The 24,855-nt window shown below is 33.1% G+C and overlaps 4 protein-coding genes and 1 long non-coding RNA gene across 7 annotated transcripts; 3 read left to right on the forward strand and 2 right to left on the reverse strand.

Annotated features, from left to right (window-relative positions):
* Nucleotides 1–309: 309 nt before the first annotated feature.
* LOC128387861 (zinc finger RNA-binding protein-like) lies at nt 310–5,992 on the reverse strand. Of its 2 annotated transcripts, XM_053347140.1 has the most exons (11): nt 5,833–5,992; nt 5,374–5,542; nt 5,044–5,203; nt 4,801–4,958; nt 4,428–4,671; nt 3,016–4,322; nt 2,784–2,940; nt 1,899–1,984; nt 1,297–1,392; nt 1,019–1,228; nt 310–908 (listed from the first exon to the last, which is right to left on the reverse strand). In XM_053347140.1, exons 1-11 carry the CDS (start codon nt 5,880–5,882, stop codon nt 645–647), a joined length of 2,901 nt encoding a protein of 966 aa, XP_053203115.1. In that variant the 5' UTR covers nt 5,883–5,992; the 3' UTR covers nt 310–644. The 2 variants fall into 2 exon arrangements, with proteins under 2 accessions (XP_053203115.1, XP_053203114.1); XM_053347139.1 differs by having other exon boundaries at nt 3,016–4,671.
* A 167-nt stretch (nt 5,993–6,159) lies between these two features.
* On the forward strand, nt 6,160–9,840 carry LOC128387863 (small G protein signaling modulator 3-like). The gene has a single exon (XM_053347141.1). The coding sequence runs from the start codon at nt 6,993–6,995 to the stop codon at nt 9,402–9,404; it is 2,412 nt and encodes an 803-aa protein (XP_053203116.1). The 5' UTR covers nt 6,160–6,992; the 3' UTR covers nt 9,405–9,840.
* Nucleotides 9,841–10,490: 650 nt separating this feature from the next.
* On the forward strand, nt 10,491–16,872 carry LOC128387858 (protein sprint-like). Its single transcript, XM_053347134.1, has 2 exons — nt 10,491–11,063; nt 11,416–16,872. Exons 1-2 carry the CDS (start codon nt 10,956–10,958, stop codon nt 16,420–16,422), a joined length of 5,115 nt encoding a protein of 1,704 aa, XP_053203109.1. The 5' UTR covers nt 10,491–10,955; the 3' UTR covers nt 16,423–16,872.
* Nucleotides 16,873–17,181: 309 nt separating this feature from the next.
* On the forward strand, nt 17,182–24,023 carry LOC128387860 (basement membrane-specific heparan sulfate proteoglycan core protein-like). 2 transcript variants are annotated; one of them, XM_053347137.1, is made up of 16 exons: nt 17,182–17,927; nt 18,028–18,254; nt 18,490–18,621; nt 18,700–18,987; nt 19,097–19,221; nt 19,301–19,516; nt 19,614–20,051; nt 20,151–20,443; nt 20,511–20,656; nt 20,717–20,824; nt 20,890–21,160; nt 21,222–21,322; nt 21,393–21,662; nt 21,729–23,266; nt 23,633–23,804; nt 23,880–24,023. In XM_053347137.1, exons 2-16 carry the CDS (start codon nt 18,137–18,139, stop codon nt 23,906–23,908), a joined length of 4,245 nt encoding a protein of 1,414 aa, XP_053203112.1. In that variant the 5' UTR covers nt 17,182–17,927; nt 18,028–18,136; the 3' UTR covers nt 23,909–24,023. The 2 variants fall into 2 exon arrangements, with proteins under 2 accessions (XP_053203112.1, XP_053203113.1); XM_053347138.1 differs by lacking the exons at nt 17,182–17,927; nt 18,028–18,254; nt 18,490–18,621 and having other exon boundaries at nt 18,712–18,889.
* On the reverse strand, nt 23,917–24,500 carry LOC128387876 (uncharacterized). Its single transcript, XR_008325188.1, has 2 exons — nt 24,374–24,500; nt 23,917–24,161 (listed from the first exon to the last, which is right to left on the reverse strand). It is a non-coding gene; the product is annotated as an uncharacterized LOC128387876 (long non-coding RNA).
* Between the last annotated feature and the right edge of the window lie 355 nt (nt 24,501–24,855).

Genomic DNA, 24,855 nt, shown 5'->3' on the forward strand with positions numbered 1-24,855 from the left:
AAAAGTGATTACATGTTGACTTTTGATCAATTAAAGATTATCATTGATCCCAGTTTGTTAATCTTTTCACGAGAAGACGATGATTGGTTAAAATTGTTTCATCATTTTGGTGATGATGATTAACCTTTAAGAGGAAATTGTATCAATTGTATGTAACAATCAGAACAAGATGATATCGATGATGATCAACAAGTTACTTTTGATTAGATTTGATTAGATGAACTTAATGAAGGTAAATCGGCGATGATCGTTAGATGTGAGGAAGATATAAAAATCATCTAACAATTAATTGATCAATTGTTTGAGAAATAATGGGTCACAATGATTTGAATATCACTTTAATTAGAGTTAATTGTTATCAGTGTAAATCATGGATCTGTCGATTATCACACTTTAACTTGGGATCATCTTCACTTTAGTTTGACAAGATTGTTTTTCTTTTGCTCTTTAACAAATGGTTAATCTAATCTCAAGTGTCCACCAATGATTAATATGATAGGTAATATGTGACATATGAATGTTGTTGTTGTTGTTGTTGTTTTCATGGAAACGAAAAGAGAGATGATGGGAGAGAAATATGTAGGCAGAAGACGAAAGAAAAATTAGTTTAAAAATTAAGCGAAGAAATCGACTAATGCCAACAATTAAGGTGAAGTTGATGTAAGAGATGATTCAATGGTTCCCTCTGATTTTGGTATTTTTTGAGAATTTTCTTCACAAGCAGAAGTATGAGCATCTTCTTCTGTCCATACAGATTCTTTCTTATCCTTTTTATTATCATTATCTCCTTCGAGAGTATTTGATTCTTCATGTTCAGAATCTAATCTTCGCTTTCGTGGTCTTGATTGCATCGGTTCAACGCCAAGTATCTTGTGTATTTGTCTAAATGCAATTAACCTCAATGCATGCTGTAAATGGAAACAAATATAATTGTCAATTAGTTAATGGAAATAAAGGTAAATAAACTTTGGTAACAAAAAAAAACAGAAAAAATAGAGTAAAACAGATCATGTCATACTTGTGCTGATGATGTAATATCTTCACGTTCTTGTCGAGTCAAATTAGCGAGAGCATCAGTTGGCTCTTTTTCACATGGATCCATTAAACCGGCCCCACCGGGTAATAGTAAACCAGAGGCGATGGCTTCCAAAACGTGTCTGAATGCTTCCCCTGGATTTAATTGTTCACCAGCACTTGAAATTACTCGTTCACAAAGTAATTCAACAGCCTGAAATTGATATAATCAAAGAGTTGGATTAGTTGATGAAATGAGTTATTAAGATAACAATAATTTACCCAAAGATCAAGTTTAGACCAGGTTGGTAATCTCCTACAAAGATCTCGAATCAATCGGATTATCATCGGACATGGATGAAGATTGGAAACTCTAGCCTGTGAAAAGGATAAATTAAAGAAAAGATTAAAGTTTGACATTTAAAGATTAATTTAAAGGGTCAATCAGATTTGAACTTCAGCTTGTTCATGATAAAATGATTGATTGTTTGCAAAAAGCAATTAAGCTAAGGGATTAATAAATAATTCTGATTAATCTGAGGCTGCTATGTTGTAATCTGGCCCCGGATTTGAAACTTTCCAGCCTCATGTAAATGTAAATATTACATTGAAAAGAAAAAGAGTAAAATTGAATAAAATATTTTTCTCAATTGTTTACATTTGTAAAATAAATAAAATAAAATAAATAAATAAAAAAAAAGTCATCTAAGAGCTAAGATGTTTTCTAACAAAGAGAAAAATGATAGAAAGTGACTGAGAAGTGAGAGTGAGAGCATATTTAGGTTAAAAGAATAACTAAAAGATGACTTTTCTCTGTAAATTAATTAATTATGATAATTGAGTGACTATCACAAGGCTGAAAAGTAATCAAAGTCAGTCCAAACCTGGTACCACTTTGCATGGCGAAGTGCAGCCAATGCATCAAGGCATTTTTGCCTGTCCAATATTTGCTTCGGTTCTTTAACCATCTCTAGACAACGGGAAAATGTGCACATGTTAAAGATACAAATTGTAATTAACTTTGATTGAATAAATTGCAAAAAAGATAATGAGAACTTAGACGAGACTTAATTAGATGATGTAATAAATGATAAAAGTGAGAGAAAAAAAAGAGCAAATATCAATCCTGTTCTGATTAGAGATGGCTAAATCGCTTTGGCTTCATTGAACATGTAGTTCAGGAGGAGGACAATAATCATCAAGTTGATTGGGAAAAAAAGAGCGAAAATATAATTATTTGTCCTCGACTCCCTTCCTACTCCAAAATAATACATTTTGTGTGAATTTTCCCCATAATCGGTGATGTCTTTTCAATCAATGCTTCATTTACAATCAAAGTTTACCAGCATCAACATTGTCCCCTCTTTACTCTTCTCAGCGGCCAACTCCATGATGATAGAGATACGAATCCGGTAAAAGTTATATCATATTAATAGAATTTGTTTTTGCAAAAAAAAAGTGATAACAATTACATTGATTGTTTATGTTTCTCTCTTTCCTGTTTCTGCTAATTGTTGTTTGATGGAAGAGATAAAGAGGGAGAGCATGTGATGTGAGAAAATGAGTATTATGTATTCTACCTGGAAAGAATTAGCTCAAAATGGATTAAAAGACTTGAGAGAAGGAGAAAGATTAGATGGGATTAGGATTAAAAAAGTGAGAAAAATTCATTGATTTTTTTTTGTTCAAAATCAATAAATATAAAAGTGTAAATGATTGCATTAATCGTCTCGACATAAGTCTCTCTGTAAACACAGTTATCTTCATACCCGCAGGAGCAATTACTTCCGGTGCACTAGACTCTCTTATAGATGGAGATGTGAAGTGAACATTAACAGTAATCGGAAGTTCTGATGTTGATGTGATCGAAATTTTTCCTTCACCGATTTTAACGTGTATCTCATACTTATCCGTTGGATTAACAAGCTGTTTTGAAATGGTAAAGGAAAATAAAATATTAAATTAATAGAAAATCATGGATAATCCAATTATCATTCTTACCTCGAGTTGTTTAGGTAAATGATTCATGACTCTCATTACCAACTGATTTGTTGGTTTATCTGAACATATGATAACTAAATCAACTTCTTTATCTCCGACTAAAAGTAGATTTTTAGCTAATGGGCCAACTCGCATCAGTCCTCTTAAAATACGATTAGAATTGTTCTCATCGTTTTTATCATTGGTTGTTTCACAGTTTGAACCATTCGTTGTTTTTTCCTCTTTGTTGGCATTTTCATTTGTACAGCTTTCTGTTTGTTTAGGGAGTTCTTCTTGATTTTCATCTTTAGTAGCTGTTGAATTATTGTTAATTGTTTCAGTAGTGGATTCAGATGGATTAGTTACCATTTGACCTTCGGTTACATTTGAAAATTCTTCTTTCAATTCTTTCTGAATTATTTCATTTATAGCATTTTGGTTATCTTCTTTTGATAGTTTGTCATATACTCCAGCCAAAGCTCTTTCGGTTACCATAACAACATGATGAATTTCGTCTAATTCATTTTCGGATGGACAAATTTCTGAATGTTTCTGAATCAAATGATTATCGTCCCATGAACCACCAGAATGTCCTCCACGTCCTCTAAATGGTAATGGACCCATCAAAAGACCACCAGGACCAGCAGGACCACCAAAACCTGATGGTGGCATCATATGAGGTGGAGGAGGTGGCGGTGGGGGCATATAACCATAGGCTATTCCACCCATTCCCATTCCTCGATTGGGTGGGGGATACCAATCATTCCAGTAATGATGGTCTCGTTGTTTGTTATGGAAAAATCTTTTATCTTTGGTTTCTTGAATTTTTCTTTGTTTCAAACTTGGTTTAATATCTACGACTAAATTGGGATCAACTTTCTTTTTATATTGCAATCGATGGCGTCTTCCCTTTAAGTGCATTTCCTTAGCATTTGGATCATTAAACCGACAATCACAAAGTTTACAATGAAAACTGACAGTTTTACTATCATCACTTCTGTGCTCTTCAATGTAATCCTGTCCTACTGGTTGTGAATCAGATTTTTCATAATCCATGAGATTAGGATCAGTTGTGATAACAAATGTTGAGTTAGGAGGACTGGGTGATGTAAATTGAGGTGCAACGGAAGATGATGAAGTATTTGGTACTATCGGTGTTGAAGGTGGTTGATAATTGCTAGATTCTTGAGGCATTGGATCTTCATTTAAAGGTTGGGATTCAGCTTCGGGTGTTGTATTGCTTAATGTTACACCTGGAGGTATAATTGGTGTATTTGTTGTATGAAGACGTCCACCACTAAGAAAATTGATTTTTGGAGTACCTAGAACTTTTATCTTGCCAGAATTAGTTGGTATTTGAGAATTGATAGCCTCTGATGATGATTTAGATTTTTGTGACATCACCACTGGGTCAGTTGAAGGAATTGGTTTACCTAATTTTGTGTGAAGTTTCAATACTTTCTGATGTTTAGAACCTCGTATGTGAGCCGCATATGCATCATTACCGGTACAGGTTACATCACATAATTCACAACGAAGAGAAACACCCACAGGTTGACCTCTTTTGTTTGGGGTTATTGCTGTTCCAGTTTTCATTTGCGCTTCTTTCTTTTTATGCTTTTGTCCATCTAAATGCTCTTTATATGTTTGAGGACCAGCACAACTAATCTTACAAACCTAAGACAGATTTAGAGGAAAAAAAACAGTCTTAATAACCTTGAATGTGAACGAACCAATCGAAATGACAAATGTAAAATTCTGACAATTTCTTGGCCGTTTGATAGAGAGAAAAAAAATGATTCTTACCTCACAGTAATGTAATTGTTGTACTTTTGGAGTCGTTTTCATCTTATTACCTTTGAGAGTTTTCTTAAAATTCCAGTTCCCTTGTTTACCTGAAGTATATGCGGCAGTCGAAGAGTTATCATGTTGAGCAACTGTAGCCTGTTGACTATAAAGAGCCGCTATCGAAAGAAATGATTGACAAATAAAAATTAATAAAACAAATGATCAATCAGATTTAGAACCAAAAAAAACTCGATCACTTACAAGCTGCATAATTTGTAACAACCGAATTGTATGTGTTGGTGTATGATGATGAATTTCCTGTGTATGGATACATGGTACTGGTGGGATTTGCAGCGGAATATTGATTAGCATCTGTGGGATAAGCAACAGCAGCAGGTGCCTGGAAAAAAGATCGAGAATGCTAAATGGGTAGAGAGAAAAAAAGATTCGATAAGATTAAAGGATAAGAATTGACAATAAATATTGAAAAAAGGGAAAGCCGGTAAAGGCAAGTGAATAAAAGAGAACAGAAGAAATCATGTAAGATTAAAGGTTATCAATACTGATGGCGAGAAAAAGAACATGACTTACACCAACTGATGGTCGAGCATAACCATAATTAGTGGCCATTGCCGCTCCGGTTGTGGCAAAATTTTGATCGTAAGTTGATGCTCTTGGAGCAGCAGAATAAGAAGATGCAACCGGACCATGTCCAGAGAAACCTCCTTGAGCCATATTGGGAGCACTTATATATCCAGAGCTGAGAACCACAAAGAGAGTAAATCACAATGATCCAACCAATAGAACAATTAAATTAGTTTGTCCATCAACATCAATTAATGTCCAATTAAAGAAGATATCGGATAAATGAATGAAAAATAATCAAAGAAAAAAAAAGAGAAATAGAAAATTAATAAGATAGGCAAAGAAAGGGGAGAAAAAGAAAAGACAGAAAAAGAGAAAGAGAAAAGAGAAGAAAAATTATCATAAATAGAATAGAAAAAAAAATTCAACTCAATAAATTTGATTGTCATTCGTCATGATACTTACCCATATGTGTTACCGCCATGGGTGAAACCGTAGTAATTGTTGGAAGTCATAATTAAATTAAATTAAAACAAATATCGGAAAGTTAATCAATCTAATTAAAAATTTATTCAACACTCAAGACAATTAACTACAAGAAGGGGAAAGAAGTTCAAACAACCGATGCCAAGCGAATTTTCTACTGCCATCTAGTGAGTAAAATGGAAAAGAATTTTTTTTCTAAATTTTTTCAAATTCTAAATTCTCTTAGTATCTTTTCACTTAATCACTGGTGAAGAAACAAAGGAAACAATTTTCTAATTCATTTTAATTATTTAATTTGGTTAATTAATCTAATTGTTTGTGAACCGATATTGTGGAAAAAGAAAATTGGTCAATTGTGTTAGTTAATTTGATTGAATTGTTTGAATTTTTATCTTTAAATTTTTTGTTGATTTTGGTGATTTTGTTGTTTATTGTTTATTTTATTTATTTTGGTGAATTTAATTGTTTCTGTTTATTGTGATTAGTTAATTTGCTTGTTGAGTGATGTTTTCTTTATTGTTAATTGTTTGTTCACTGTTTTTAATTCATTTTTTATTAATTGTCTGTGTTCTCGATAATCACAAGATGGCGTTGGTCAAATTGGTAAATTGATTCTTCTGAAAAGGTTAACCCTTCATGTATGAGTTAATTGTGATTCTAATTTTATAATCACCATAATCTTTAAATTTTCAATCTAATTAATCTTTTCGCAATTATTACAATCGTGTAAAGTGTTTATTCGTAAGATCAATTATCTTTATTGTTAATGTTAATATTCAACGTTGATGATTAACTGTTTTTCTCTTCCCAATTTTGTGTTTCTATTGTTTTTATTTTCGATTTGAATTTTTTTTTTCTTCATTTTCTTTTTGTTTCCAACAAAAGAAAACAACATTTTCTCATCATTCCAACATTATTCATCTTTATTTTATAATCATCATCATCATTTTCTCACCAGAAACATCAATATAATCAATGAATTTCCTGGTGTATATTTTAATAGGTTAACACCTAACATTTTATGCTAATAAGTTACCATATGTTACGATGTGTTTACATTGCATCTGAATCTTTTAATTGTCATAATAATTTCCCTTCACTAATATAAACCAATTGATTAGCTGTTTCAATCAAAAGGAATGGCGATTTCATTTATGAAATCATTATCTCTTCGTGGATCAAATCGAGATGGTTATATAAACACTTTCAACCAGAAACCCGATACTTGTAGCGATTCTGAGGATGAAGATAATTGCTCAGGTGATCCTAACAATAAGCCAATTTTATCAACAACAGGTAATGGTTATATTGGTCATAATGTATTCGAAACAACCAAACAAAGTTCATCATTGATTCCAAATTGTGGTGGTCCATTTTCATCATTAACTCCATCAATGTGGCCTCAAGATTTGCTTGTATCCATTTCTCAGCCTGATGATTCTCGACGGTCTAATCTTTGGTTCGATGATTATGGTTTTACTGTTAACAAATCGATTGAAGAAATTAATTCAATCAAATTGTCCCAATCAATATCATCTCAACAACAACAACAACCAGTATCATCATCTACAGATGATTCAGATGAGGGAACCGAAGAGGAAAAACTGAGAAACAAGTGGATCGCTTATCTTGAATTCACATATAACGAGGCCGTTTTACCGAAGATGATGTGGTCACAAGTCGAACCACAGATTCGACATACTCGAGTTCTAGATGAATTGGTTAAAGGAGGTTTACCAAGTTCCATGAGAGCTCAATTATGGTTACGATTTAGTAAAGGAATGGCCTTAAAGAATAACAGTAAATGGACTTACGCTCAAATGTGCGATCAATCAAATCACGTAGGTCACATTCCCGATAAGCAGATACTAAATGTATTACCAAATAATGCTTGTTTCATGGAGATAACTTCGGTTGGTATTGAACGACTTCGACGGATTCTCAGAGTAATTAAATGGCTTCATCGAAGTGGTTCCAATCCATTATCCACTTCCTGTGATTCCGTTAACATCCCGATAATTGCAGCCTACCTTTTACTTGTCTGTGATGAAGAGGATGCCTTTTGGTTAACATTATCATGTTTAAATGAACTTAAATCATTTGATCATCAACGTATTCTAATCAAATTAATTGTTAACAATTGTTCTTACCTTGATGATCTATTGAAAAAAGATGATCTCGATATTACCCTAATTACCTGTCATTGGTTTTCAAGTCTATTTTCAGGATATTTTCCGAAAACTTTTGTCCTCTTCCTTTTCTGGGATCTCTATTTCTATTATGGTTCAATTGTATTATTTCAATTAACTATTGGTTTATTATTGGAAACCAGACATTTATTAACTGATGGTTCTGATGCTGCTGTTATATTTAACAAATTATCCGATTTACCTTCAAACATTACCTGTCAGGAAAATTTAATCTCTTATTGGAAATCAGGAGCCCAATACGTTGATTATATTAAAAAAGACATGGCGAGTATTAATTTAATGAATTTAAATACTTCCGGTACTTCATTCATGACATTACCTTCATTTACCTCGGACCAATTTGATCAAGATATTAAATCAAAAAATATAAGACAAACATCAATTTTAATGGAGTTACATGAATCGATTGCTGCTCTTGGTAAACACTTTGAATCCTATGATCATAATTTTAAAGCAAATTTGGAACCTGATTACACGAAAATAGATAAAGATGATTATGATGATGAAGATTCATTTGATTGTTATAAGAAAAGTAAATCACCCTTAAGACGAGCTAAAGCATTGATTGATTTTCAACGACATGATTCAGATGAACTTGGATTTTCAAAGAATGACGTTATCACCATAATTAATGAACGAGATGAACATTGTTGGATTGGTGAATTAAATGGTCAACGGGGTTGGTTTCCGGCTAAATTTGTTGAACTATTGGACGAGAGACATGGTGAATACAGTATTGCGGGAGATGATCGAGTTGTGCCTTACATTAATGATCTTGTTCGAGGTCGATTTTGTTCAATATTTAAAACCATCTTATGTCATGGACTTAGACGAACTCTTTTCATCGCTGTTCATCCCTGGAACGTGATTGAGGCGATTGTCTCTTGCTGTATTGAAAGTGACTTTAATTCAGTCTATTCACGTTTAGTTCTTACTCGAACTTTTCGTCTAGATGAATTTGCTCGAGTTCTAAGTCCGTGTGAAATTTTATACCGAAGTGTGGCCCATATAAATCAAAATTTAGAATACGAACCGATGGATGTTAAATTACGTTCGTTGGTTTGTATCGCTTTAAATCAGAAAATTTTACATGAATGGTTTTCAATCATCTGTGGAACTCAACCTCATATATTAGCTAAATTTTACCACAATTGGAGTTTTGTTAACAGTCCAGCATGGAAAATAATTAGAGCTGAATTGCGACTTTTAATTCAATTCTCATTCAATATGAACATAAATGCTGAAGTTCAGGCCGATAATTCTGGACCAAAATCACCAGTATCCAAAGAAGGTGTTAAAGATATGCTAGTTAAACATCACTTATTCTCGTGGGACATTTGATTAAATAATCAACTGGATTAACAACTAGTCAACAAACAACTAATCATTTAAAATTAACTCGTTCTCACAAAAACAACAATCTAATTTGTTATCTCTTGTTAATCAAATACTTTTGATTAACTTTTCCCTTTTGTTAACCAACAGACACTGGAAACAATTAACGTTCTAAGTCTTTGGTATCTCGTTTTTTTTTGTGTTTTTATTTTAAACAAAAATTTTATCTTTTTCCATAATTTAATCGTACAATTAACTACAACTGAATCAATTACGAACGAAAAAAACTCATATTAATCATTCACATTCCAAGTCAAGTCATAAACAATCAATTGATTGAGAAATATTAACTCATCTATGATGACTCGTAACAGAAAATGTAAACAAAAAAACCGACCGATCAACCAAACAATTACAATTAAAAATTCTGATTCCAATCAATTAACAAAATCGCCGATTTAGTTCTGTTTTCGACCAAAAGATGGAGCCAGGAGGCGATTTCTTCGTTCAATGTAACCTGAATGGGAATTTGTTTCAGTTTCATTTTTGTTGAAATCTCTTCATGACAAGTTGATTAATCTAATTGAATTTGTGATCATTTGAATCATTAATCTAATTATCTGACGATTTAATTGTTGATTGTTTCAATTTATTGATTGTTTTATCTAATTCTCTGTGTTATCGGTAATCACAAGATGGCGTTGGTCAGATAAATCAATTGATTCAATTGGCTTCTCTTTCTTATAGAGGAAGATGAAAATAATCATTGTAACTGTTGTTTAGCTACTGTTTTTTCCAACAATTTGCTGTTAATTGTAATTAATTAGATTGTGTTTAAATTTAATTGTCACCGAACAACAACGACAACCTGATAATCTTGATATTCTAAATTGTCGATTTCTATTTTTTCTTTTGTCCAATATTTTCTCTCTTCTATTCTAATATTGGTCTTTTAATCGATGGTGTTTTCTTTTTTCCCCTTGGTCATTAACTGTTAATAATTTTTATTCTCTTCTCTTTTTCGAATCTTTTTTTTCTATTCCATTTGTATCTCTTTTTTCAGTGTTTTCTTTTTTTGTTCTTTCAATCTGTTCATCTTGTTATCTTGTTCCATTCTCTTCCTTTGACTATCAACCAAAATTAACTTTCGATTAGCCTAATTTATATATTTTTTTACTGATTTTCTTTTTCATAATATTATCTCTGTTAGTCAATCATCACGCCTCATATTTTTGTCTCTGTGTCTCACCCTCTTCTTTTATCTTTCTTTTTTTCATTCTCTTTCTTTTTCGGGTTTATTCATCTTCCCTAATCTTCATCTTTTCTCTTTCTCTTTCTCTCTTCTCTCTCCTTTTTACATTCTTTTTTTCTTTCTCTTCTGTATCAATCACTTTTCGTCATACCTATTATCCTCTTGATTTCTCTTCTTGCAATATTCTTGTTCTTCTTGTGGTCATCATCATCTTCCATCTTCACCTTTTCTCATTTTCACCATTTTCTTTTTACCAAAAAACTTGTCTTCAAATTATGTTGTCCCGTTAATGGTCAATCGAGGAAATGTCCCTCGTTTCGCCAGAATCTAGTCCTTCTTTACCTTCTAAACCAGTGGTCACACCTTTGCAATCAGCTAATTGTCAACTTAATCAAACTAACAATTGCATCAAGGTAAATATAATTATTGTTGCCAAAAATTTTGTTCCATTTGTTTGTTTGTCTTTTTTTTTCTCTTTTTTATTCCATTTTCCTTTTAACTTTCCCTTACAATTTCCTCTTATATCTTTGCTTTTCTCAGTTCTTCCTACAAAATCATCAAATGTCTTCGCCCCTTTTTCTCTATCAAAAAGGAAGAGGCTCCTCTTTAACTTCTTCAACTTCTTTTCTGTCTTTCTCTTTATTATTAAATCCACCCGTCTCATTTTTTTTTTCTTCTTCTATCATCATTAACATCTCTTTCTCTCTCACTTTCTCTAATTTTTTTTTTCTCATCCTATCTCATCTTTTCTCTTCATTTTTATAGCCCTCTGTGTCTTCTGCTTTCTCCATCGTTCCTTCATCATCCATCTCTCTATCATCATCTTTATCATTAACCAATCCAACAGAAGCTCAAACAACTACAGTGAACACTGAACGTCGTCATTCTGATGCAGGTTTCGTATTCTCCTCTCTAATTGGCAAAGACTCAACGGACTCAACTGAGTCACAATTCAAGTTAACAACTTCAAACACTATCACAAGTAATAGTGGTACTGGTGGTGGTGGAACTGGTGAAGGAAAAACTGTCAACGGAAATGAACTTAACTCAAATGAAATTACCCTTATCGATAGACTTACAAAGACAACATCTATCTGGTTTCTACCGGATACTGGTCGATCCTGTGTAACTAACCTTCTTGAAAGAAAAGAAAATGGATGTTTTATCGTTCGTAATTCAAGTAAATACAATTCAATGGCCTTATCGGTTAGATTACCTGAAGGAAAAGGACCTCATGTTGAACATTATCTCGTTGAAACTTCACCAAATGGTTTATTTCACCTTGAAGGATCTGAAAATTATTTTACCAGTATGACATCACTAATATCTCATTATAGCAATTGTTGTGATGAGTTACCTGTCCGATTAACTTTACCTAATAAGTTAATGAATGCAAATTTCGTTAAATTAACATCCTATTCACTTTTGGGCCAAGAATTTTGGCATACACTCAATCAAACACCTAAACGAGCTTTTGCCCCGATCATACGAAGCGCCAGTAATGCGTCAAGTACCAACAATAAGCATAAATTTACCAATAATAACAACAACAACAACAATTTAAGTTTAACACTTTCATTAAGTATTAAACAATTAGCCACTGATGCCACCGAAAAACCTGCAATTGAAGTATCCATTCAATCACCCGATCAAGGTTCTTACCGAAGTAACAAAAGTAATAATCTTTCAGGAAGAAGAAGACAAGTTCCCAATTTATCTTTAACCACCAATAACTTAAATCAACAACAAGCATATATTGTTAATGAATTAACATCTTCAGGATCATCAACCAACATAACTTGTTTACCTTCATCTTCATCTTCATCAACCTCTTCATGTTCACCTCCATCAACTTCACCTTCCAGAATTGATACCGATGAATTGATGATAGATTATAACAATGATCCTCTTGTGGATATGAAAAAAAGCTCAACTGTGCCAATCAATTTAGTCGAACAATGTGAAAGTTCAGTGAAAATCTCTGTGCCACCCAAACCTCCACCACGATCAAGTATCACTCCTTCCGGTGAGGGTAACATGCAAATCTCAATTGCACCTCCAGTTCCTTCACGAACTTGCAAACCCTCATCAAAGGCCAATTCGAAAAGTTTCTCATCATCAACCATCAATTCATTCATTAAAAGTATCTCCATAGAAGATATTTTTTCTAATAAAAATCAATCAAATGCCAGTGATGACGAGCTATTAATTGTAAAAGAAGAAGAAATTGATGACGAAGATGATGAAACAATAGATGATAACAATTATTCAAGTAACAACAACAACAACAACAATAGAAGTAAAAATAGAAATAATAATATTAACATGAGAAATCACACCAACAATTATAAAGATAACAATTTATCAATTAGTCAGAGAAACCCTGAAAATGGGAGTTCTCACAATATCTCTAGTCAAAGTGAAAACACCAAACCAAATGAGACAATGAATAATGAGAAATCACCACGAGGTATTGAAACATTAATTAAATACTATAATAGTAAAGTTGAAGATAAATACAGTGATTATGAAGATATTTGGAGTTTCACTCCAAAGCCATTTGAAGATCGAAACAAATTATCACAACAACAACATCAACAAGCCGAAAAAAAGGAAAAAGAATCTCCAAAAGTTACTAAATCATCTCAATCATCATCTGAAACTCACCAACAAATTAAAAAGCATAAACCATCAATAATTGCATCAAATTCGAGGATCAAATCAACACCATCATCATGTTCATCACATGGTTTTAAAAAATCAATTATTACATCTAATTCAAAATGTTGCTCTGCCAGTACTCAAACAGATCCAATGAAATCATCATCCTGTCATAATGATGATCAATTTAATGAAATAATTAATCGTTTCGAACATCATTCCCATTATGGTTCGGATTCTAATTTAACTCTTTCCTCGATAAGATCAACTCACAGTAAACATAATTTATCCTTGGAAAGTTTAATCTATCTTAATAAGGATGCTCTTTCAATTTATGGTGAGGCCAGTGATCTGGGCTTTCCCCTTAGTGGTGGTTCAAATGAAGTTAATCCACAATTGGAAGATGCTTGCACACAAATTGGTAATAGTAAAGCCAATAATTCATCATCATCAACATCTCAACAGAAGAGACCCCACCAATCGGGGGGAAATAAAGGAAGTGACCAATGGACAAAAGGCAAACTGGGAGGAACTCGTGGTAAAGATGGCGCTTGGTTGGTTGATTCATCATGGAAATGGCGTCGATCTAATAATTATCTTGATCAATCGGATACCATTAGTGTGACCTGTTCAAATGCTGATGATACCGATGATACAACTTTAACATTAAGATCTCCACTTCGACGAAATAAACGATCTAACAATTCTTCATCTGATGATAAGCGAACTCTTGACCAGGAGAGAGCTGATCTTATTCGTTATCGTCGATTTAGTGCTCGATATGTTCTTGAATCGGGCGTTGAAAGTGATCCAGAAACTGCCGATGAAGCGGGTACCAGTTTCGAGAAGAGTAATCGTAAAGGGGATGAGAGAAAATCTCGTACTGTTGAAGATTTAATTGCACTTGAAGCTCCCGAGTTGAAAGTACCTAAAATAGAGATTGACACAAATATTAATGTTAATCTTGATGACAGTTATGATAATGTGGTCACTTTACGTAAACATGATAGAGATGCGGCCACCCGAAAAGCAAACCGTGAAGATTCAAGTAAAACAAGTGGTGGTACCATGACCGATACTGAGACGGTTTTCAATGAACCTTGGGATAGTGAATATTGGCGGAAATTAATCAGTGTAACTCCAGGAAAATCAGAAATACAGACGAGTTTATCACCGGAAGAGGAAGATAATGAAGAAGATGAATCTGTTTCCATTTATGATGATCCCAATGGTGCCTCAAGTTCAGCTCTTGCGAGTAAATTTATTGGCTCATCATCATTATCTTTAATTACTGACGATAATGATAAGTCAACTTTACTTAATGAATCAAATAGTAATAAAAGTAAAGTGAAAAAAGAAACCTCATGTAAACAACGAATAGATAATTTAGTTGAACGATTATCTTCATTCAGTGGTAAATATAATAATGATAATGTGCTAAGTGGTAATAGTGTTAATCAACAACAACAACAACAACACCAACATCATCATTCATCATCAACAATATTGTCTCAAAATGAGTTGGGTCATCATCATCACTCATCGGAAAGAGAGTCAATTGACATAACTGAAATAACCTCATTCACCTCGGAAGCAGTTTCCGATCTTTTATCTTCCATTTCAATGCATGATGAAGCAATAATTACCATGGAATCAAATTCATCGACTCTTAAATCACAAACAGTAACCACCACAACCTCATCAACAAGCCACCGTAATGAGCGCATCTATTCAGCGGGTAAAAGTATCTGTGATTATATTTTTAAGCTCACTGAAGAGGGTGACAATACGTTTGCCAAATCGGTGTCTCATTTTATTGATTGTACAAAAGATTTAACTCAAGTCAACCCACACGTTGTAATGAGAAATATAAGACAATTTATGAATGGAATGAAAAATTATCTGGTTAAACATGGGGAAAAAAATTTCCTCGAAATGATCAGGGAAGAGCGAAATAAACTTAAAAGTGATGAATTTCTCAATATTGACGCAATAATTGAGGGAACTCTTCATAAGTTAATAATTAAACCGTTAAAATCTCATTTGGATGGACTTTTCGTTGAATATTATAAAACCAATGGATCACTTTCACTACTCTCTGAGAATATGAAAAATGCTCAGAAGAAAAGTCCCACCGAGATTGGTGTTCGTTCTGACCTTTATCTTCCCGATTCTAAATCAATGGCCATTATCCAGAGACAATTTAATTCAATGCAACGAGCTTATTCACCGCTTAAAAAGTTGGAACACTTGCTGGCAGCTATATCATCAATCTACAGTGGAGTTAAAATTAGCACTCAGCAAGCAGTAAACAACTCATCGGAATCCATGTCCAGTAGAGGAGGAGGTGGAGGCGGAAGTGGTGTTACTAATAACAATAGAAAAGCGGAGGGAAGCCATTTATCTATTGGAGCTGATGATTTTCTACCAATTTTCATCTATGTTTTAGTTCATTGTGGTTTTCTTTCAGCTGAAATAGAAGCTGAATTCATGTGGGGCCTTCTTCATCCTTCCCTCCTCTCAGGTGAAGGTGGTTACTATTTAACTACCCTCTCTTCATGTCTTCATGTGATTAAAAATATGTCAGAAACTGAGATGACATTAATTGATCAACAAAATTTATCTACAACAACCGATGAACACAATTTAACCGCATCAACAAGTTTATTATCATCTTCAATTGCATCCATTTCACCATCACCTCCAGCCACACCTAGTATTATGGGAATCGCTACAGGAACCTCAAGTTCATCAAGTCTGGTTACCTCTATGACTCCCTCCCGATTAGCCAGTGTCACTGATTTACAAGGTTACATGAAAATAATGATTCCAAATGAACTTTCCTGTTCAATTGTTACCAAAACACTGCCCGTAAGACCAAGTATGACAACTAAGGATGTTTGTAAAATGATTGCTCATAAATTCAATCAAACTAATTCAGAGGATTATGGACTATTCCAGATAACTGGTGATGGAAGTGAAACTCAATTAGAGCCAAATGATTTACCTCAAGCAATTAAATCAGAAACAATTAAATCTGGTAAATTGTCAACTTTTGCTTACAAGAGGATTGATGTTAAATTTATTTGGCCTAAAATGGATGATCAATGATTAATTACAAAACACACACAATTAATGAACCAATTAATCTTATCATTACAATCAAACATGATGATGATCATCTCTCAATTGCCAACAATTTAAATCATCTATATATCTTATCACACATAATATTATTAATTTTTTCTCAAGCCAATACTTATACATACACAGCGAAAAAGGCGGAAAATATATGGATAAAAAATTGGAAAAAAAATCTACAATTAAGTCAAATTATGTTCACTTTATATGAAACAATTTATAAATAATATACATATTTACATATTCATTTAATCAATGTAAACATCTCACACAATCGAGGAATTAACCTCATCCTTCCTAAAGACTCATTTTCTTACGAAATCTTGATAACTTTCTTTTTTCTCGAATATGGAAAATTAAGGCTCACTAATCAATATTTTTTTCATCTCAACAATTAATACAAAATAATCAAATCTAAAATTGTAATTCTAAGCTCTCTCTCTCTCCCTTTCCTCTTCTTAATTGTAAGATTATATTGTAAGACAATTCACTCGAATAGTTTAATTTTTAATCTTACCACAATTTCATAGAAACAATTAATGCACATAAAAATCTCATTATCGCTCATTAAATTTTTTTATTAAAATGACAATTAAAATATAATCAACCAATTCAATCAATCGAAATAAAAAAAAATTTCTAACCAATGTTTACTTATCATCTTGTTCGAGGCTCCGTTGATTATAATCACATTGAGAATACGTTCAGAAATGTGACCTACGTGATTACCACATATGTCGAATCTGTGGTTCGACTTGTGTCCACATCATCTTCGGTAAAATGGCCTCGTTATAAGTGAATTCAAAATGAACGATCAACTTATTTCTCAGTTTTTCCTCTTCGATTTCCTTATTTCAATCACTTGATTCAACAGTTTACTATTGTTATTACTTTTTCGAACCAGCAATTTTGGATTAATTGTTGTTCAACTTGTTGATTGTCGATTCATGATCATGTTTATCTCCATTTTCGAGCTAATTAAGTGTTAATCAACCATTGGAAAATGTTGATCTTTCTATTACTTTGACAAATCTTAAAGTTCTTTGGTTTAACAAAAATTGTATCTCTCGAGCAGAAGAACCTTCTCTTAATTACTTCAACGAACTGACCTTTTACCGATCTGCCCAATAACGAGCTTGTTACCCTCACATCAGCATTTTTTTTCACCACAATTAAAAGTTCACTCAATTAATTATTCATTCAAGAATTTATCGTTCGATGTTAGCGCCACCATACGGAATAGAAAATAACTTATTTTCGAAATGAAAATTTTTTCTATTAATGATGTTTACTAATTATCTTGTTCGTGGTTTCGTTGATTATCATTAAGTTTTCCACTTTTATGATTAATTGTGTATATTGTTTGTTTCTTTAATCGTCACCTAAACAATGGTTATCGATTGAATTACTTATCCAATAAATAATCTAATCCTTCTGATCTCAAATAACTGATACGTTTGATCAAATTACTAAAGGTAAACTCGTTTGTTTATCTCTGTGAATCAATTCAATCAAATTGGGAATTTTTTCCTCTAAATTGTTGCAACAATTAATCAAATTAATATTCTCTTCTAGTTGTTTCTTCCCTGGTGCTTTTATATTTGGCATAATTTCGTTGAGAACTCGGATCTTTAGGGTTCCTATGTGATAACCCTTTTTCCCTCTACATGGTTAATGATTAGCGATGAAATGTATTGACATTTTAATTGCCGTTCTTGTTATTTTTTCCTTCACCTCATTTACTGACCAGTCCAATGGTAATTACCTAGGCTGCAACCGTGGATCTAGTGACCAAGACTGTGGTTCGTAATCAGCACTTAATTGTCTGCATGAGACTTGATTCATTTTCCCATTTACCTTTTCAGTTGATCGTTTTTATTTTTGTTTATCATCTCATTTGTTATTTTTTATTTTCTCTCCTTTTTATTATTTTCTAATTTATTTTTCTTCAGATTCTATTTTTTCTATTCTCACCAATTAACCTACTTGATCTCTTGCTAATTGTTATTTCCACATGAAACCTAATATTTGGATCAGATCAACGGTCAGTTGATTCAATTTGCCGTTACGATGAATATTCTTGTACAGACAACAGTCAATGTATTCCCGTTGAATACCAATGTGATGCTCAACCCGATTGCAGGGATTTCTCCGATGAAATTGGATGTTGTAAGTATTTACCTCTCATTCTCATCCTGATCATCTAAATTAAATCTTACTGATAATCCTCTTAATTGTCTTTCTCAGCTGGACCGACAATCCTCAAGAATCCGCCCGAGAGTCACATCTCTGTTGAAGGTTCAAATGTAACAATAACATGCCGAGCATTTGGTAAACCATTACCTGTAATTACCTGGCTTTTCAATGGAAAAGCTATTGAGATAACCCCAAGAATTACCTGGACCAATCATGATGGTTTCGGGCTACTCACCATTAGGTCAGTTAATCTTGATGACCAAGGTTATTGGACTTGTGTTGCCAGTAACAGTAAAGGTACAATTAAAGGTAACAATGATTGTAGATTAACAATCAAGTGTAAGTTTCATTTTCAAATGTTTCAACCTTTCAATTTTTTTTTACATAAGAAAGTTACTTAACTATTCAACTAATTGTATCCATTTGATTTTGAATTTTTTTTCCGAAGCTCGATCCAGTTCATGTTATCCCCCATACTACAATGATCAAGCTAAATCACAATTTGATTGCCTTCGTTGTCATTGTTTTGGTATAACCGATACTTGTTATAGTAGTTCATTGAAAATTACTCAGGTTTGATTTGTTTCTCTCTCTCTCTCTCCAATCAATCATCAAACCTTATTGACTGATCAGTTTTTCTCAATTCAATTAGATACCATTGACAAGCGATGCAACAATTACAGTCCTAAGACAGGTAAACAATGATTCTTACATAAACATTGGTTACACTTATCCACCAAATCAACGAGCAATTAACTACAGTCCATCAACGAGAGAGTTTAAATTCACCAATGAAGCAATTGATGCTAATACACCTGATGATGCCTTCTTTTATTGGAGTTTACCTAAACCCTTTCTTGGTAATCAGGTAATTACAATTGTTTCTTTTTTGTTTGTTCTTAATTATGGACGAATAATCATTTCGAGCAATTAATTGATTGTATTCCCATTCCCTTCTTGTTTAGCTTAACTCTTATGGTGGTTTTTTAAGATTTATGTTCAGATATCGGTCACCATTTGCCCCTCATGATCCAGATCTATGGGATGTTATAATTTCTGGCCATGGGATAACTTTATATTACGATGTGATAGATGGACACAGTTCAATTGAAGATAATAAAGTTGAACTAAGATTTTGGGAAAATCTTTGGACCAAAGGTGAATCCAACCTGAGGAAACGTTGGTCGAAACGTCAATTGGCCAATCGAGCTGATATAATGCAAGTTCTGGCCAATATTGATTACATTTATATTCGTGCCAGTTACGATGAGGTTTTCCTTGAGTCCAGTATCCTTAATCTAAGAATGGAAACAAGTTCATATCGAAATTCATCTGATTCAGATGATGCATTTTTCGTTGAGAAATGTTCCTGTCCTGAAGGTTATCTAGGTAATTCTTGTGAGGTTAGTTGATAGTTGGTATAATTAACTATCTCATCGACAATTAAGATGATTATCTTTTCAATTTTTCGCTTTTTTATCTCAAATTGTTATGATTATTAGACTTGTGCTCCTGGTTTTATAAGACATCATGATGATCTTTGGCTTGGAAAATGTGTACGATTAAGTTTAGCCTGTTCTTGCCATGGACATACAGTTAAATGTGATGAATTGTCTGGTCGATGTATTGATTGTGAACATAATACCGAAGGTTTTAATTGTGAACGATGTGCTCGAGGCTATTACGGTAATTCAACTTTAGGCCATGTAAATGATTGTCAACCTTGCCCTTGTCCTTATATTAACCCTTCCTTTCAACTGGCCAGTTTGTGGACTGCAGGATTCCCACCTCAATGGTAAAATTGATTTAACTATCAACCAATAAGATTAATCAACTATCAACATTTTTAATTGTCATTCAAGGTTCTCACCTACATGCTACTTAGATACAGATAACGATGTAACTTGTAGCTCATGTCCACTTGGTTTTGAGGGTCGACGATGTGAGAAATGTGCCCCAGGCTACATTGGAGATCCGAATAGTTTAGGAGGAACGTGTAAACCATTAGGTTAGTTGATTGTCTAAATTGTTTGTCCACTAATTTACTGATTGTTTCAACTAATTTCAGGCTGTGGTTTAGGATTTTTTCCTTGTACCGACGGAAAGTGTATCAATGAAAGCTTACGTTGTGATGGTGTTCCTGATTGTTTGGATAATTCTGATGAAAATTATTGTGGTAATTTTGATTCTATTGATGATTAATCGATTATTGGAAATTTAATTTCTCCATTTTCTAATTAGTTTTTGTAGCCCCTAATTCACGGAGTAGACACAAAGTGTCAACAATGGCAACAACAATCAATGTTGACGGAACAATTGAAGAAATTGATGAAGAGGATGATTTAATTAACTATAACGATACACTAAATGAGATTAATATTCTAGTCGATTCAAATATCGATATTAATTGTCCAGGATTAGAAAATCATATCAATGTAACTTGGGCTTACGAGATGAATAATAAGGAAACCAATTTACCCGTCGGTGTTGATGTTGTTGAGAATCAGTTAAGGTTAGTTGGTTAATTGTTATTTAAATTATTTCTCGTAATGTTTAATTTTGTTGATTTTCAGGATAAGAGGGATTCAAGTAAATCATTCAGGTCGATATGTTTGCAAAGGTCACTCTCTTTTCGGTAATATGGATTCCAATTTCATCAGTCTCAATGTTAGAGGTAAATTATAGTTAACCGTAATGATTGAATTGTAATTGTGCTTTGAAATTTTGTTCATTCAATTATTCAGATTCTCCAGCAATTAAATTGAAAATTGTTGCAAATCAGAAAAACATTGACATTGGTGATTCGTTGCGACTTGATTGTCAATTGACTGGAGTTAAAGAGACGATTGTTGTTTGGTATCGTTTAGGTTTACCTTTACTCCCGTCACATGTTGAAGTAATTAAGGGACAATTAACTATCGAAAGTGTATCTCGAGACGACGGAGGAGTTTATCGATGTCAAGCTCACACTTTGGATGGAATAATTAATAGAGATTATTCATTATCTATTCATGGTTAGTATTCGAAAATTTCTTCAGTTTAGAGCGAAAATTGTATCATTTTTTTCATCTTTTTCGAAGCTGTTAAGCGTCGAGTTACCGCTGGTTCGAGTATCACTTTAAAATGTCCAAAAAAAGTTAAAGAAAATCAGCCGATCACATCAACCGTTTGGCTAAAACAAGGTTCAAGTCTTTCCAATTGGAGTACGATTGAAGGTTCAACGTTAAAGATTAAAAATGCTCAAGCAATTGACTCCGGACTGTATATATGTAAAGTGACCAGTGAATCGGTGACCACCGAGTGTCAAATAGCTCTTCATGTAATCGGTATTGTCGCTGGTTTTCCCGAAGAGGGTAAAGCTTACATTACCCTTCCACCGATTCCAGAGGCATATTCTGAATTTGATATTGAACTTACTCTTCGTCCTGACCAAGCTGATGATGGCCTTATTTTATTCAGTGGTCAGTTACCTGATAAAGGTGATTTCATATCACTTGGTTTACATGATTCGTATCTCAATTTTAAATTTGAACTTGGTTCTGGTGTAGTAACTATGAGATCACCTATTCCATTGTCAATTGGTTCTTGGCATGTGATTCACATTTATCGTTCTCGTCGTGATGCAACCCTAACAATCAATTCAACCATTGAAATTAAAGGTCATTCACGAGGTCGTTTCATTGGTCTTGACCTGAGAGAATCTCTTTACATTGGAGGAGTTCCTAATTTCTCTTTAATACCAACAATCGTTGACCACCGGAAAGGATTCATCGGTTGTATCTCATCTTTTAAAATTCGTAACGTTGAACAAAGTCTAATGACTCGACCAAATAATTTCCTCAAAGGAGTTAAACCTTGTGAAACTTGTTCTTCCTCTTTTTCATCAGTTTCTCCCTTATCATCCTCTTCATCTTCATCTTCATCTTCTCTATCCCATTGTCACAATGGTGGTCATTGTTTTGAATCTCATGATAGTCCAAGTTATCGTTGTATCTGTTCACCAGGATTCAAAGGTTCTCAGTGTTCCTGGATTGGTCAATCATGTTATTCCGGCTATTGTGGTCCTGGAATTTGTATTGACCATGTTAACTCAGGAGTGACCTGTCATTGTCCGATGGGCTTTGATGGTGATCATTGTGAACGATCAATCAAAATAAAACAGCCTTTGTTTACTGGACAATCGTTTGCCGCTTACTCGGTCCCCAATGGGTCAGTTGAAAAGTTCAAAATAAGCCTTAAAATAAAAGCCACTAGTCTAGAGGATTCTGTGATTGTCTACACTGGACAAGATGTCGCTGGTTCAGAGGATTTTATCGCCATCATCCTAAGGAAACAAGTGATTGAATTTATCTTTGACACCGGTTCAGGTCCAGCGTATATAAGGTCACCTAATTTGGTTCTAAATGATGTTTGGCTTAACATTCAAGCCGAACGAGAAGATAATGAAGGAACATTGATTGTCGGTGATTCTAAACCAATTAAAGGTCGATCTCCAGGTCAAACTAAAGGGATAAATACTCGTCTTCCCTTGTATGTTGGTGGAATTGATTTGAAAAAAGTTCGATACTCGAAACAAATCATGGAAAGATATCATGGATTCCATGGCTGTATTTCTCAGGTACAATTGATTGTTCACCTCAATTCTAAAGGGTCATTTTGGTTAATTTCTTACAGAGATTAAGTAAAAATTATTGTTGGCCATTTCATCAACAATAATTCAATTTGTATCTTAATTTATATTGAATCTCAGCTAAGATACTCTAATTGTAACCTCCTAATGGTCTGAAATTAACCAAACACTCATTATTGAACAGTTATTCACTTCAATAATCATCGATATTGTTTACATTCGGTTTCAAAAAACCAATTGTAAATATGTACTTTGGACTGTTAATTGGCTGATAAGTTGATTAATTAGCCGAAAATGAAAGCTCACTCTTAATCATTATAATCTGTCAACTTTCTGTCTTTCCTTTTTGAACAGTTAATTGTTAATGGTCAAGAGATTGATATGATTAATGAAACAATCATCGCATCACAAGTGAAAGATTGTGATTCTAATTATTCTCGTTCATTATTATCACCCTGTCACAATGGTGGTTCCTGTTTACAAGAAAATGGTACATCCAAGTGTATTTGTCCACCAGGATTTACAGGTAAATTGTTTCCATGGAGCAATTAACTTTTCAATTGATAGTTTTTGATATTTTAAATTATTTCTTTCTTTTTAGGAATTGATTGTGCCATTACCATGAGTTAAATTGTAGGAAATTCCCATCGGATGACAACCAAACAAAGAATCAAATGTTTTGATTAACAAACGAAATGAAACCAAAAAAAAAACACCAAACTTGATACAATATAATCACCATTTTTCTAATCACAATTAACATATTAATTGATTGATTCTCCACTGATTAATCTTCTGTCTTCTCAATAATCACTATTGTCTTTACACATTGACAATCAACTTTCACATGATTGATATATTATTAAATTGAGTTTGTATTAACCTGACGATGATCAGAAAATTGTTTCCAAAGGTAAATCCATGTGATAATTAGAAAAGGTCATAAGTAAACCAACCAAAGTTCAATCAAAAAGAGGTGAGAGCAAATAAGATTAAAGGTGAAAACACAAAGACAGAGAGAGAGAGAGAAAGCAAAATGTTGATCATCCATAGTTGATTAAAAAAGTAGAGAAATGAAAGACACCAATTAATTACCTCTGATTTGATGATTACAATAAAGACAATTTAAACCAGAAAACTGGTTTACTTTGAATGAAACTTGATTAGTAATGAGAAGAAGTAAATTAATTAACAAAGAGAAAGAGACAGAAAAAGATAAGAACGAGAAAGAGAAAAATGAAAACAGGAAAAAGAGAGAAAAAGAAAAAGAAACAAATGAAATGATAATCTTTTCTCTTTTTAATTACAGTGATCAAGAGTGAAAAGAATATAACAATTAATTTAGAATCTTAAAACTAATTAACTTAAGTGAAGTTAAAAATGAGCGAAATTAACAAAAATGGTTCAAAAAGAAAAGAGAATTTGAAAAATTCGATTGTCAAAAATTCAACCCAAACGCCATCTTTTCCTCGATCAGCTGTTCGCAAGTAAACTGGTTTTCTTTTCTCAAAAAGATCCAATCATCATTTTCTCTTGGTGAGTGTCGCTTTTAACCAGAACCCAAGGTATTATTTTGG

The sequence above is a fragment of the Panonychus citri genome, unplaced genomic scaffold (assembly GCF_014898815.1).
Source record: "Panonychus citri isolate SS breed McGregor unplaced genomic scaffold, ASM1489881v1 Contig00094, whole genome shotgun sequence".
In the NCBI taxonomy this organism is placed as follows: domain Eukaryota; kingdom Metazoa; phylum Arthropoda; class Arachnida; order Trombidiformes; family Tetranychidae; genus Panonychus; species Panonychus citri.